Source organism: Anolis carolinensis, chromosome 2, assembly GCF_035594765.1.
Source record: "Anolis carolinensis isolate JA03-04 chromosome 2, rAnoCar3.1.pri, whole genome shotgun sequence".
In the NCBI taxonomy this organism is placed as follows: domain Eukaryota; kingdom Metazoa; phylum Chordata; class Lepidosauria; order Squamata; family Dactyloidae; genus Anolis; species Anolis carolinensis.
Window position 1 is genome coordinate 156805054 of NC_085842.1, and position 13243 is coordinate 156818296.

General features: G+C 44.1%; 1 protein-coding gene across 4 annotated transcripts in view; it reads right to left on the reverse strand.

Annotated features, from left to right (window-relative positions):
• Positions 1–13243, reverse strand: part of adcy6 (adenylate cyclase 6) — an 86838-nt gene that overhangs the window by 6833 nt on the left and 66762 nt on the right. For all 4 annotated transcript variants that reach the window (XM_008104027.2, XM_008104026.2, XM_008104028.3 and 1 more), the window contains exons 18-21: positions 12568–12606; positions 10800–10929; positions 8498–8761; positions 485–689 (exon numbers count right to left, since the gene is read on the reverse strand). In XM_008104027.2, coding sequence (XP_008102234.1) covers positions 485–689; positions 8498–8761; positions 10800–10929; positions 12568–12606 — 638 coding nt within the window. The remainder of the gene's footprint in view (positions 1–484; positions 690–8497; positions 8762–10799; positions 10930–12567; positions 12607–13243) is intronic.

Below are 13243 nucleotides of genomic sequence, written 5' to 3' on the forward strand. Positions count from 1 at the left end.
TCACTGGATACCCAAGCTAGTATATAATAAAAGTGTTCATCCAAAGAAAGAGTTTTCAACACATTCCAAGGCAGCATATTCTAATATATTCTTACTATTTTATGGACTCAACCCTTAATATTCCACAGTAGTGTGTCTTTAAGTCTAAAGCTGTAAAAAAAGTGGGAAAAACCTACATCTCCCTAACCTCGTTGCATGCAATGTCCACCATAAGATTTCAAAGAGATGAGGGTTTTTTCAACAAATAACAGGGTCAAATATGCAGAGTGATGGTAAATCAACTGAAGACGAATGTGTACAACTGAGTAAAATTGATAGATTTAACAGTGTGATGAAGGTAGAAAAATCATCCATTTGATTTCAAAACAGAAATGACTGAGCTCTATGATAAACCTTCTCTACCAAACACTTGAGCTGGTTCAATATGATGAAGTAGTATATGAGACTCCCACCGATTCAACCACAGCCCCCAGAGCCTACTAACCAATTTTCATTTGGAAGTTGTTGAAAGAGTGCTCGTTGATGTATTTCATCTGCTCCATGAGTCGCATCGCATAGTCGGCCAGAGCTGTGATATGGGAGCGCCCTTCACGGTCATAGGTGCTGTCATTCAGCCCTGAAGCTGCCATATAGGTGCTGCCAATTGTCTTGATCTTCTCCAGCTGCTTGAAAGGTTCATCACTAATGATCTATGGGCAGAAGAAAAGATCTGTTTAGATTAAGCCAGAAGGGACCTTTTTGCATCCCTGCTTTTAAAAATACAGTTATCCCTCCGTATCCACAAATTTTGCATCCACAGATTCAACCATCCAGTTTGATTTTTTTTTAATTCCAAAAAGCAAGCCTTGATTTGGCCATTTATATAAGGGACACAGTTTTAACATGCTATGGTATATAGGGTGACTTGGGTATCCACAGATTTAGGTATCCATGAGGTGTGTGCTGAGGTGTCCTAGAACCAAACCGTAACAGATACCGAGGGTTTATTGTATCTCCAAACAGCAGATACTATTCTGCCCCAACACTTATCTACGGAAAGAGCCATAATCAGACAGTGATGATCCAGGACAGGGCCATTCAGCAAGCCACACATTCCATTCTGCAGCAGATCCCATAACCAATGCTATGTAAGGTGGGAGAACAACACCAACTCCCCTTTAACATGTGGCTGATATTCCCATTATGCCCCAGAATAGCGTCACTCCAGGGCACTGTGGAAGAATTACCATCCCTACCCCTAGGTAATGCGAGGCAGTCCCTGTGATAGCATGCTTTGGGTGTTATGAAAGGGCAGCTAATTCTTAGCCATTGTACTTCATTTATTGTTATAGTATTGGGGGTATCAGTGGTGGTGAGGGGGTGTGCTTATGGGATTTTATCTTGTGCCAAAATAAACTGTCCGCCTTTGAGTGTCACTCATTTCAATTTGCTGCTCTATTTCTTGGAAAGGTTTGGAAACATCAAACCATTGGTCCTGCCTGTTCCTTAGTAAATTTGAGCCAAGGAACAGAGGCGATCATGAGGCCCTTCTCTGGACACCATCCAATTTGTCAATATCCCCCTTGAATTCTGGGGCCCAAAACTGGACACAGTATTCCAGGTGAGGTCTGACTAATGCAGAATAGAGGGGCACCATGACGTCACTTGATCTCAACACTGTACTCCTATCAATATAGCCTAGAATTCCATTGGCTATTTTAGTTGCTGCATCACTCTGTTGACTCATGTTTAGATTATGATCTACTAAGACTACTGTAGTAGATGATACCAGAGCATAAGAGCCTCCGGTGACAGAATAGGTTAAACCCTTGTACTGGCAGAACTGATGACTGAAAAGTCAGCAGTTTGAATCTGGGGAGCATGGGGAGCTCCCATCTGTCAGCTTCAGCTTCCCATGTGGGGACATGAGAGAAGCCTCCCACAGGATGGTAAAACATCGGAGAGTCCCCTGGGCAACGTCCTTGCAGACGGCCAATTCTCTCACACCAGAAGTGACTTGAAATTCTCAAGTAGCTCCTGACATGAAAAAAAAAATCCCAGAGAATGAAAAAAGCTCTCCTTTGGAAGAAAATTCCAAGCAATTTGGGAAATGCAACCCCCCCAAAAAAACCTTCCCACCCCAGAACTACATCTCAATCCATCAGAATAGCACAATCATGTTTTTCATGGAGGTCACTATAGAAAATTCCCTTGGTAATGAAAACAATGTTTTTAGGAGGAAGGAGCTATTCCACAGTTGCACCTTTTTTCTCTCCCCAAACATCCTGGGGGCAAAGGGGAAAATGCTTGATTTGGTAGACTGATGTAGAAGCTTGCCTGTGGACACTCGTCACTGGACTCCCCACAACTTGCCAAGAACCATCACCACAACCTCCTGCTAAATCTCTGGAAATGCCTTGCAGGATTTTCTTTTTAAATGAAAGTTTAAAATAATACAGTGGCCACATACTTCTAGACATTTTTTTAAGCCTCAAGGCAGAAGTGGTGGAAAAGAAAGCTGCCAACAGAGATAGCTCCCAGTGCAATGGTTCACATGTCTATGTCAGCTGCAAAGGAGGCTCAGGATGGTGGTTGTTGTTCTTGTTTTGTGCCCTCCAGCTGTTTCCAACTTACAGCAACTCTAAGACAACCCTGTCATGAGGTCTTCTTGGCAAGATTGGCTCGGAGGTTGTGCGTCACACTGTCACATTGTGTATCCATGATCAAGCAGATATTCAAACCCTGGTTTCCTGGAATTTAATGCAGCACTCAAACCAAGTATATTACCCTGAATCAGGAAACCTCTTCCGTCCCATTTTAACATTATGCTGCCTTCACCTTTCTATGAATTTTCTTTCTCCATCCTTATCTTTGAAAAATGTCTGCTACTGTTTCTTTTAAATAATAATAATAATAAACTTTATTTTTATATTTTATATTTTAAAGCCTCCCAATGTTTAAATTTAGGCAATCTATTTGCAGTTTTCCCCAGTGTATTGTTGTCTAACATTCTGAATCAAAACTCCCATTAGTGCCAACAAGTGTTTGGGAGTGATGAGACTGCAGGCAAAAAGTCTGGAGGGCCCTATGCTGGAGAAAGCTTAGGGCTTAGAGAATAGTCTGACAAAACATAGTAATGTACTGTCGAAGGCTTTCATGGCCAGAATCACTGGGGCATTTTGTAATTTCTGGATTGTATGGCCATGTGTTCTAGCAGCATTTTCTCCTGACGTTTCACCTGCATCTGTGGCTGGCATCTTCAGAAGATCAGATGGTGGTTTTATCACCATCAGATCCTCTAAAAATGCCAGCCACAGATGCAAGTGAAATGTCATGAGAAAATGATGCTAGAACACGGCCATACAACTCAGTAACTACATAACACCCCAGAGACATAGGAATGTTTTGCTAAAATGCTGGCCCTGTTAACTCCTTCAATTTGAGACTATTTCGATACCAGATGCAACCTGGTCTGAGTGCTTTTGGGAAAAAGGCATACACACTAGCCCTCTCAAAATTATATTTTAGAAAATATTTCAAACGGGTTTGCTGCCTTTCTGTTACATGAAGCATTCCTGATGCTAGCTGGCTAGTTAAGCCATATCTTGCATTCAATAATAAGCACAATGCACAAAAATATTTATTATTGTTGTTGTAATCAGGGATAGCTAGTGGATCCATTGTTGTATGACAATGGTTCCCAACCTTTGGGCCTCCAGGTGTTTTGGACTTCAACTCCCAGAAATCCTAGACAGTTTACCAGCTGTTAGGAACTGTGGGAGTTATAGTCCAAAACACCTGGAGGCCCAAAGGTTGGGAACCACTGCTGTATGAGGTAGAGCTTTATCTCTCCAGATCCAAGTTGCACAGGAGCCTTCCTCAGACTGCACTCCCCTCCTGACAGAACTTTAGCACTAGGACAGTATTTTATATAAGATGGAGTAGTAGTTATAACATTGAAAATAGATTATCATTCCCACAGCAATAGATCCACCAGCAAACCTATGTGACAGCAACGTGCTTGGTTGGGTTCCACCAGGTCACACCTAAGAAAGCCTTAATAACTAGTATATTAAGAGCCACAAAACCTATACCAGTCATTTTACTTGCATTTGAATTTGGTAGGAAGCTAAGTATGTGTTGTCGAAGGCTTTCATGGCCGGGATAACAAGGTTGTTATATGTTTTTCGGGCTGTATGGCCATGTTCCAGAAGTATTCTCTCCTGACGTTTCGCCCACATCTATGGCAGGCATCCTCAGAGGTTGTGAGGTATGGAGAAAACTAAGCAAAGTTTGCTTAGTTTTCTCCATACCTCACAACCTCTGAGGATGTCTGCCATAGATGTAGGTGAAACGTCAGGAGAGAATACTTCTGGAACATGGCCATATAGCCCGAAAAACATACAACAACCAAGCTAAGTATGCTTCCCCCAGAAATTGCACTGGAGGAGTTAGCAAATTCATAGAGAGGATATCTCTAGATATCAATAGGTCTTTTAACACAATCAAATGGGTAATTTAATGGACCAAATGTAATTTAATGGTGCTTGGTTGTATCTACGATTTCACGTAACTACGATCTGAACAGCATTTCCCATAGATGAGGGGGACTTACTGTAGAGTCCTATAGTTTGCATAGTGCAATTATCCTCACTGCACAAATGAGCAAACTCTTCCTTTAAAAGAAAAAAGGGAGGATCCTGGAATTCTAGTACCCATACAATCTCTAGAAATTTGGGAAAAGTCAGTCTTTCAATCTCAAAACCATGATCATTAGAACGCTTCTAACAGATGTTTATCATCTCCTGACACCAACTGAGCAAAAGGGAAGGCCAACCAATTCCAGCACAAGGAGAAGCCAGATTCGGACAACCAGCCTACTCACAAGTCCTCTCAAAACACCGCCACTTGAATCCCACTCACGGGAGAAAAGCGGGATATAAATGAATAATAATAACAACAACAATAATAATACTAGTATCTTCTCAAGTAAATCCAAAGCATAAACCAAAATCATCTGAAAGCATCTAACAAGTGACAGTCTGTTAACGAAATACTCTCTCCCAATACACATTGTTACTGAGTTTACTGGAGCCATTCAGGAAACTTGGATTCAATTGCTCACTTTTTAAAAAATCAACAAAGGAAGAATACATAATCCAGAGCTATTCAACAAAGACAGTTTACTGACTTTTTGATGTTTGTAGGTGCAGGAGTTGTTAGGAAGAAAAACAACATCACACTATTGAAGATACTCCTTCAATTTTTGTCAAGCAGAGCTATCATCCAGGATTTGATCCTGGATGAGGGGGCGGATCTGGCATGTATTACCGAGACGTGGTTGGATGAACTGGGTGGGGTGAATCTCACCCAGCTGTGTCCACCGGGTTTCGGGGTCCATCAGCAGGCCAGGGTTGAGGGGCGGGGAGGAGGAGTTGCGGTGATCTTCCGGCAGTCCATCGCCCTGATCAGATGCACTGTTCCACAATCTACGAGGTTCGAATGTGTCCTGCTGAAGGTGGGAGCCCGAGACAGCTTGGGGATTCTGTTGGTGTACCGTCCACCCCGCGACCCAGCAGTCTCCCTGTCTGAGCTAGCAGAAGTGGTCTCTAATGCGGCCTTGGTCTCCCAACAACTCATAGTTTTGGGAGACTTTAACATCCATGTTGAGACCACATTAACAGGTGCAGCTCAGGATTTCATGGTTGCCATGACGACCATGGGGCTGACTCAAGTTATATCTAGGCCCACACATCAGACGGGACACACGTTGGACCTTGTCTTCATTGTGGACGGTGGGACAGTCTGAGTGGAAGAACAAAACATCCTTCCATTGTCATGGTCTGACCATCATCTGATCTGTTTAAGTTTCGCCGTGTCTTCTAACCTCCGCAGGGGTGGTGGACCCATTAAGATGGTCCGCCCCAGGAGGCTGATGGATCCAGATGGACTCCTGAGGTCTCTTGGGGATCTTCCTGTTCTGGAGACTGGCGATCCTGTTGATGTCCTGGCTGATCACTATAATAGTGAGCTAGCAAGGGCACTGGACACGATCGCTCCCGAACGTCCCCTCTCGCTGCGTAGAGTCACATCAACCCCTTGGTTCACTGAGGAGCTGGCCGTGATGAAGCGCACGAGGAGGGGACTAGAGTGCATCTGGAGGAAATCTCAGGATGTGTCCGACCAAGCACGGGCTAAAGCCGCTATTAAGGCTTACTCCGTGGCTCTGCGAGCAGCCAGGAAAGTTTTTACGACTGCCCGCATAGCGTCTGCAGCCAACAGGCCATCGGAGTTCTTCCGAGTTGTTGGGGAGCTCCTGCGGCCTCCTGAGGCCCAGGAGCTTCCCGATGACTTGGCGACTCGGTGTAGCGATTTCGCACACCATTTCGCAGGCAAAGTTGCTCAGATACGTCGTGAGTTGGACTCCAGCTTGACTGTGGTTTCAGCGGAGGTAACCGAGGCACCTGTCGGTTCGATCTTATGGGATTCTTTTCGGCTTGTTCTTCCTGATGACGTGGAGGGGATTCTTGGGTCTGTGAGGGCGACCACTTGTGCTCTGGATCCTTGTCCCTCTTGGCTGGTTAAACTGGCCAAAGATGGGTTGTTGGAGTGGTTTGTGGCTATAATAAATGCCTCCTTGGGTCAAGGGTCATTTCCATCCTGTTTTAAGCAAGCGGTGGTAAAACCGTTACTAAAAAAGACCTCGCTAGACCCATCGGTTTGTGACAATTACAGACCAATCTCCAACCTCCCATTTTTGGGCAAGGTTCTGGAGCAGGTGGTTGCCACGCAGCTCCAGGAGTTCCTCGATGACACTGATTTTCTGGACCGCTCGCAGTCTGGCTTCAGGCCTGGGCACAGCACCGAGACGGCTTTGGTCGCCTTGGTGGATGACCTCCGCAGGGAGCTGGACAGGGGGAGTGTGACCCTGCTGGTTCTCTTGGACATCTCAGCGGCTTTCGATACCATCGACCATGGTATCCTTCTGGGGAGGCTCTCTGGGATGGGGCTCGGGGGCACGGTTCTGCTGTGGCTCCAGTCCTTCCTGGAGGGTCGTTCCCAGATGGTGAAGCTGGGGGACACCTGCTCGGACCCCTGGCCATTGACCTGTGGGGTTCCGCAGGGGTCTATTTTATCCCCCATGCTATTTAACATCTACATGAAACCGCTGGGAGAGGTCATCCGGAGTTTTGGAGGGCGTTGCCATCTCTACGCAGATGACACGCAAATCCACTACTCCTTTCCACCTGACTCCAAGGAAGCCCCTCGGGTGCTGAACCAGTGCCTGGCCGCTGTGGCGGACTGGATGAGGAGGAACAAGCTGAGGATCAATCCTGACAAGACAGAGGCCCTCCTGGTCAATCGTGCGTCGGATCGGGGTATTGGGTGGCAACCTGTGCTGGACGGGGTTGCACTCCCCCTAAAATCACAGGTCCGCAGTTTGGGGGTCCTCCTGGATTCAGCGTTGATGCTTGAAGCACAGGTGTCGGCGGTGGCCGGGAGGGCTTTCGCACAACTCAAATTTGTGCGCCAACTGCGACCATACCTCGTGAAGTCTGATTTGACCACGGTGGTCCATGCCTTAGTTACCTCTAGACTGGACTACTGTAATGCGCTCTACGTGGGGCTTCCCTTGAAGACGGCCCGGAAATTACAATTGGTCCAACGCTCGGCTGCCAGATTAATAACGGGGGCAAGTTACAGGGAGAGATCCACTCCCCTGTTTAAGGAGCTCCACTGGCTGCCGTTCATTTTCCGGTCCCAATTCAAGGTGCAGACTATCATCTATAAAGCCCTAAACGGTTTGGGACCCACCTACCTCCGTGACCGTATTTCCTTCCATAAACCTGCCCGATCTTTACGATCATCCGGGGAGGCCCTTTTATCACCACTGTCTTTATCCCAGGCCCGCCTTGTGAGTACAAGGGAGAGGGCCTTTTCTGCTGTGGCCCCCCGATTGTGGAACTCACTACCTACTGAAATTAGGCAAGCTCCCACGCTGTTAGCTTTTAGGAGAGACTTGAAAACATGGCTCTTCCGCTGTGCCTTTGGTGAGTAATTTCTGTTATTTCTGTGTTACTCCCACCCCGAACATCTATCCTCTAGATTACCCTTCCATATGTCCCTGCCCGCAGTGGAGTACCCCTATGTCCCTCTCACTCCAGGTTTTATCTTTGTGTTCATGTGGCCTGCCCTTGTTTTACTGTTTTTTGATTTCTTGATGTAATGCCTATTATCATTTATTGTATTTTTAATGGTGCTATGTTATGTTGTTTTATATTTTGTTATATTGTATTGCTCTGGGCATGGCCCCATGTCAGCCGCCCCGAGTCCCCGTTGGGGAGATGGTGGCGGGGTATAAATAAAGTTTTTTATTATTATTATTATTATTATTATTATTATTATTATTATTATTATTATTATTATTATTCTAAGTGAGAAATACTTCCTTATTATTTTGCCTCTAGTCTTCTGGTACCTCCTGCTTACATACAGTATGACAAAGACACATAGTCACCTCATCGAAATCGGCAATAATTTCATTGAGCAGCCGCAAACATTCAACACCCTCGTTGTTGGCTTCCAGCTCAACGTAGAACTCGGAGAAGTTGCTGATTGAGGCAAACATGACAGCCACACATTCGCATGACTGGTGGTACAGCTCATCGTTGAGGCGCTCACGAGCCAAGAAGTGGGCGGCTACGTCTTTGGGCAGGATGTTGTGCAGCAGCCGGCGGTTGTAGGCCTGCAATTCTTCCATCTCTTCTTTCTCACCTGTAGCCTGGAAATTTGTGACAAGGGAGAGAAACCTTTTCTTTTACACCAGAGGAAAGAAGAAGGTAAATCTTCATCATATTTGTAGATCAATAGAAATCATTCTAGCCCCTAAATTTTATTAATGACATCAACAAAACATGGGGCACCATGAAATGGATTTTTGTATAGAAAGACTATGAGCTCTATCCTATTCTGGTATTCAAAAGAAATTCCTAGGTTCTGTATTCTTTAGAATTGTGTATATGCCTCTGGTGGCACAGCGGGTTAAACTGCTGAGCTACTGAACTTGCTGACCAAAAGGTTGGCGGTTTGAATCTGGGGATCGGGGTGAGCTCCCACTGTTAGGCCCAGCTTCTGCCAATCTAGAAGTTTGAAAACATGCAAATGTGAGTTGATCAATAGGTACCTTTCTATCTCTATATTTCCCTTTTGTGGTTGCAGCTGAGTGTTGCATACACACATATCTATAGGCCAGTAGCTAACCCTTTCTATCTATATATACCAACAGTTTTGGGCCCTCGTCTCATAACGGTGTGGATTTGTAGTTGATAATAAACTATTATTTTGAGTTGGGTAATGGAAGAGCATGGATGGATGACTATGCAGTCATGCTGGCCACATGACCTTGGAGGAGTCTATAGACAATGCCAGCTCTTCATGTTAGAAATGGAGATGAGCACCAACACTTAGAATTGGACACAACTAGACTTAATGTCAGGAGGAAACCTTTACCTTTTTATATGCCTCTTGCATTATTTCTAGAAATTCCTCAGCATCATAACTGGCTAGATTTGAGGAAGGTGTTTTGGAAGGATGATTCTTCTGTTTCATCTGGTTAACGTTTAGTTTTTACAGATTAAATTAGGATTCTTCAGAGCCACTGCCTGTAAGGCAGCTAATTCCTGCCACCCTGAATAGGTTTATTAGTCAGAGCTAATGTGACAAGGGGTAGATGATCATTCTGCTAGTGATCTATGGCACTGCTTCTTAAACAGTGAGCTTCGAACCCAAATGTGGTCCCCTTAGGTCACTGTTGTGGAAAAAATTGGCAACAGTAAAAAGTTTCTGAACACTACCTATTTACAGAAACCTGTTAGCATCAATATGCTACAGTGGACTCTGCAAAAAATACCTCAGTTGTATTTCATAAAAAGGAAAATCAGCCTATTTAGCAAGGTTTGCAAATACTAAATTATTTCAGTAAATGTTTGCTTTTTACACCTATTTTGTATACCTATATACTTGGGGCCATGGAAGCATTTCTCAGAGGTGGCAAGTGGGAAAAGTTTAAGAAGCCCTGGTCTATGGTGTGTGTTTTATTGCATTAACTTAATATCTATAGTTAAAGAATTTTGTTTATGCATTGTCTCTCTCTAAAAGATTTAGTAAAGGTAAAGGTTTCCTCCTGACATCAAGTCCAGCCGTGTCTGACTCTGGGGTGTGGTGCTCATCTACATTTTTAAGCCGAAGAGCTGGCATCCTCCATAGATGCCTCCAAGGTCATGTGGTCAGCATGACTGCATGGAGCACCCCTACCTTCCCGCTGGAGCAGTACCTATTGATCTACTCACATTTGCATGTTTTTGAACTGCTAGGTTGGCAGAAGCTGGGGCTAACAGCGGGAGCTCACCCCACTCCCCAGATTCAAATTGCCAACTTCTTGGACAGCAAGTTCAGCAGCTCAGTAGTTTAACCCACTGCACCACTGGGAGCTCCTCTAAAAGATTTAGCCCCTCAAAAATGCTGGTTTATATGTGTACAGGCCCACATGCATTCGACTTTTAAAAGAAGGAATTCATCTACAAACTCAGGAAGATCATTCTCCTTTTTTTACAGCTTGACAAGAACTAGCATTTATAGGAAATTGCTGTCTGCCTTTTAGCTATGAAGATAACAATTCTCTTGGATGGAGAAACTGGTGAACCAGAAGAAATCACAAACTCCCAGATTACTTGAGGATTATTTGACACCATAAGGCCTCAAACCCATCCAAGACCCATCTCCACCACAATCCTTACTTCTCCTGACCCACTTTCAACTACCTGTTGTTTCCAGAGGAAGTCTAGACGGGCTGTGGACTCCACCTGCTGGGAATGCAGATAGAGCGCCAGTGCAAAAAGGAGGAGGATGACAGGAGTCATGTACTGCAAGGCCACTTTGCCCTCTGCGATACTACAAAAAAGAAATAGGAGATGGGGAGAGGGGAGGGAGAGAAGAAAGAAGCAAAGTGAAAAGCTGAGATACGCCTTTAACAAAACTCTGCCCTTTCATGATCTGTTTCTCAAGCTGTTTCTCAAACTCTGCTGTATTTCCAAGAGACTCTTGTTCTTTAAAAACCATCTCTACCTACTCACCCCTTTCTGATGATTTTGCCTGGAATTCTGCTTAATGTGGAAACAATAATAATTCATTATTTTTGTGGGTGTGGTCTGTATGCCTCAATACGGATTGTGCACTGAAGCAATAAATACAGATTACTTTACTTCATCTTCACCTGCCTCTTCTATGACACCTTTAGCTAACCCTTTTGGCACTCTCTCCAATTGATATGAGGCCTAGATATGTATAAAAACTGGCTTTTTGTCATCATTTCCTCCTTCCCTGCAAATTTAGCTCAAAAATTTCAGTTCTTCAAAAGAAGTACTCATCTTGTACTTCTTAATGCAACTTTCTATTCCTGATGTTATATTAGCACTGTAACCAGAATGCAAAGAAACCAGAAACTGCTTCTCCAGAGACCAAAAAGGCCTCTGAAAATCAGAATCCAAGACCAAGAGAAATCCAGTTTAAGGACAGAGGGTCAGCAACATGTGATCTCAAGATGCTTCTGAATGAAAACTTTTATCAGATGTTATCCAATACCGCCAAAGGAGGGGGAAGGAGGGGAAAACACATGGAAAGCTACATGTTCTTTACACACTTGCTTTAATACATTAAGCAAAATGCTCTCACATGCCTTTATAACATTCAGAATAAAAATTCACAATCCTTTCTAATCCTAAGCATCAAACACAGAGCTGAAACAGGAAAATGGGGGGGGGGGGGGAGATCAGGACCCTCAAGACTCTGTAGTTGAGCCTCCTGAAGAGCTACCATTCAGTAGGGTCCTTGTTTAGCCCAGCTCGGTAGGTTATTACATATATATTAATTCAGTGCATTACATATTTTTGTAATATTTCATTGATCACACAGCCCAACAAAAAAAATCTTGGTGTCTTGGTTTTGGGGACTGTTTCTGGCATTTTGGGCACTTATTCAGAAAATTGCACTGGATAAACCGCATCAGCTCTAGTTTCTCAGATATGATTATCATGGTTTTCTATGGGCAAGCAGTTGGTGACTGGTATATGGCATATTTCTTTATCTCAAAAACTAGAGCTGACAGGGGGAAACTTGTACCATTTTTGGAATCTGCAGTTGAAATATACCCAGAAACAGGGCTAACATGAGACACCAAAATGTCTGTTGGCCAGTGTAATCTCGTATTTGCACAGTAATCACATTGGTAATATTGGTTTTTGATACTATTCTTCTACCTCTTGTTAACTGCATTCTTTTTTAGTGTTTAGCTTACTGTTTGTAAAAATATACATGCAGGTATGCAAAATTCACCATAATTTTCCTGGCATCCTCAATGCCCCCTCCGTTCTTAAAATTAATTCTAGGTGCTCAAGCAACAAGAGAAAGAGCCCAAAGCACTTGGCCTTTTCCGCAGGAATGGCAGCCCCTCCAGCAGACTCTAGATATTTCTGTCAACCCCTCATCTCACCACCACTTCTGCCTTTCAGTCCATACTGGGCTTCTACTCACCAGTTTTGAGCACTGTGCGTTTCATTGAATGCTGGACTGCTGTGGTATGAAAAAGAGAAAAAAAGTTTCTATAAAAAGAAGAACAGGACACCTGGCAGCATCCCTACCCATCCTCAAAACTTTCCCTACAACCAGAGCTTGGGAGAAGCCACGTCCAGACTGCAACTCCCACAAGAACTCAACTGTTATGGCTTCTAGAAGTTCTGAGGGTTGTAGTCCAAAAATGTTAGCCTTTTAAAGCTCTGCTCAGAAGTCAAAGCAACTGTGATTTTGGCAATAGTTACAAATAGGGAGATGACTTTGAGCCCCATCCCTTAGGATTTTATAAGAGAAAGAAAGGTTAAGCAGCCCTAACTGCCATATGGTTTGGGTCCAGGTTATGTAAAGGGTTGCCTTCTCCCATATAATCCACCCACACACTTCAATCTTTTGGGGGGTGTCTGCTCCAGCCAGCAAGAACCCGACTGGCAACTACCACCCAGAGGACCTTTTCATAGGCTGCCCCAAGTCTGTGGAACAACCTGCCGGAAGAACTCCGACAGCTAAATGAGCTGAAGGAATTTAAAAACCATGTGAAGACTTATCTCTTCTGGTAGGCCTACCCAGACAGAATTTAAACATGAATTTTAAATCTCCTTTGTTTGAACTCTGTTTTATGTGTTTTATTATGTATTTT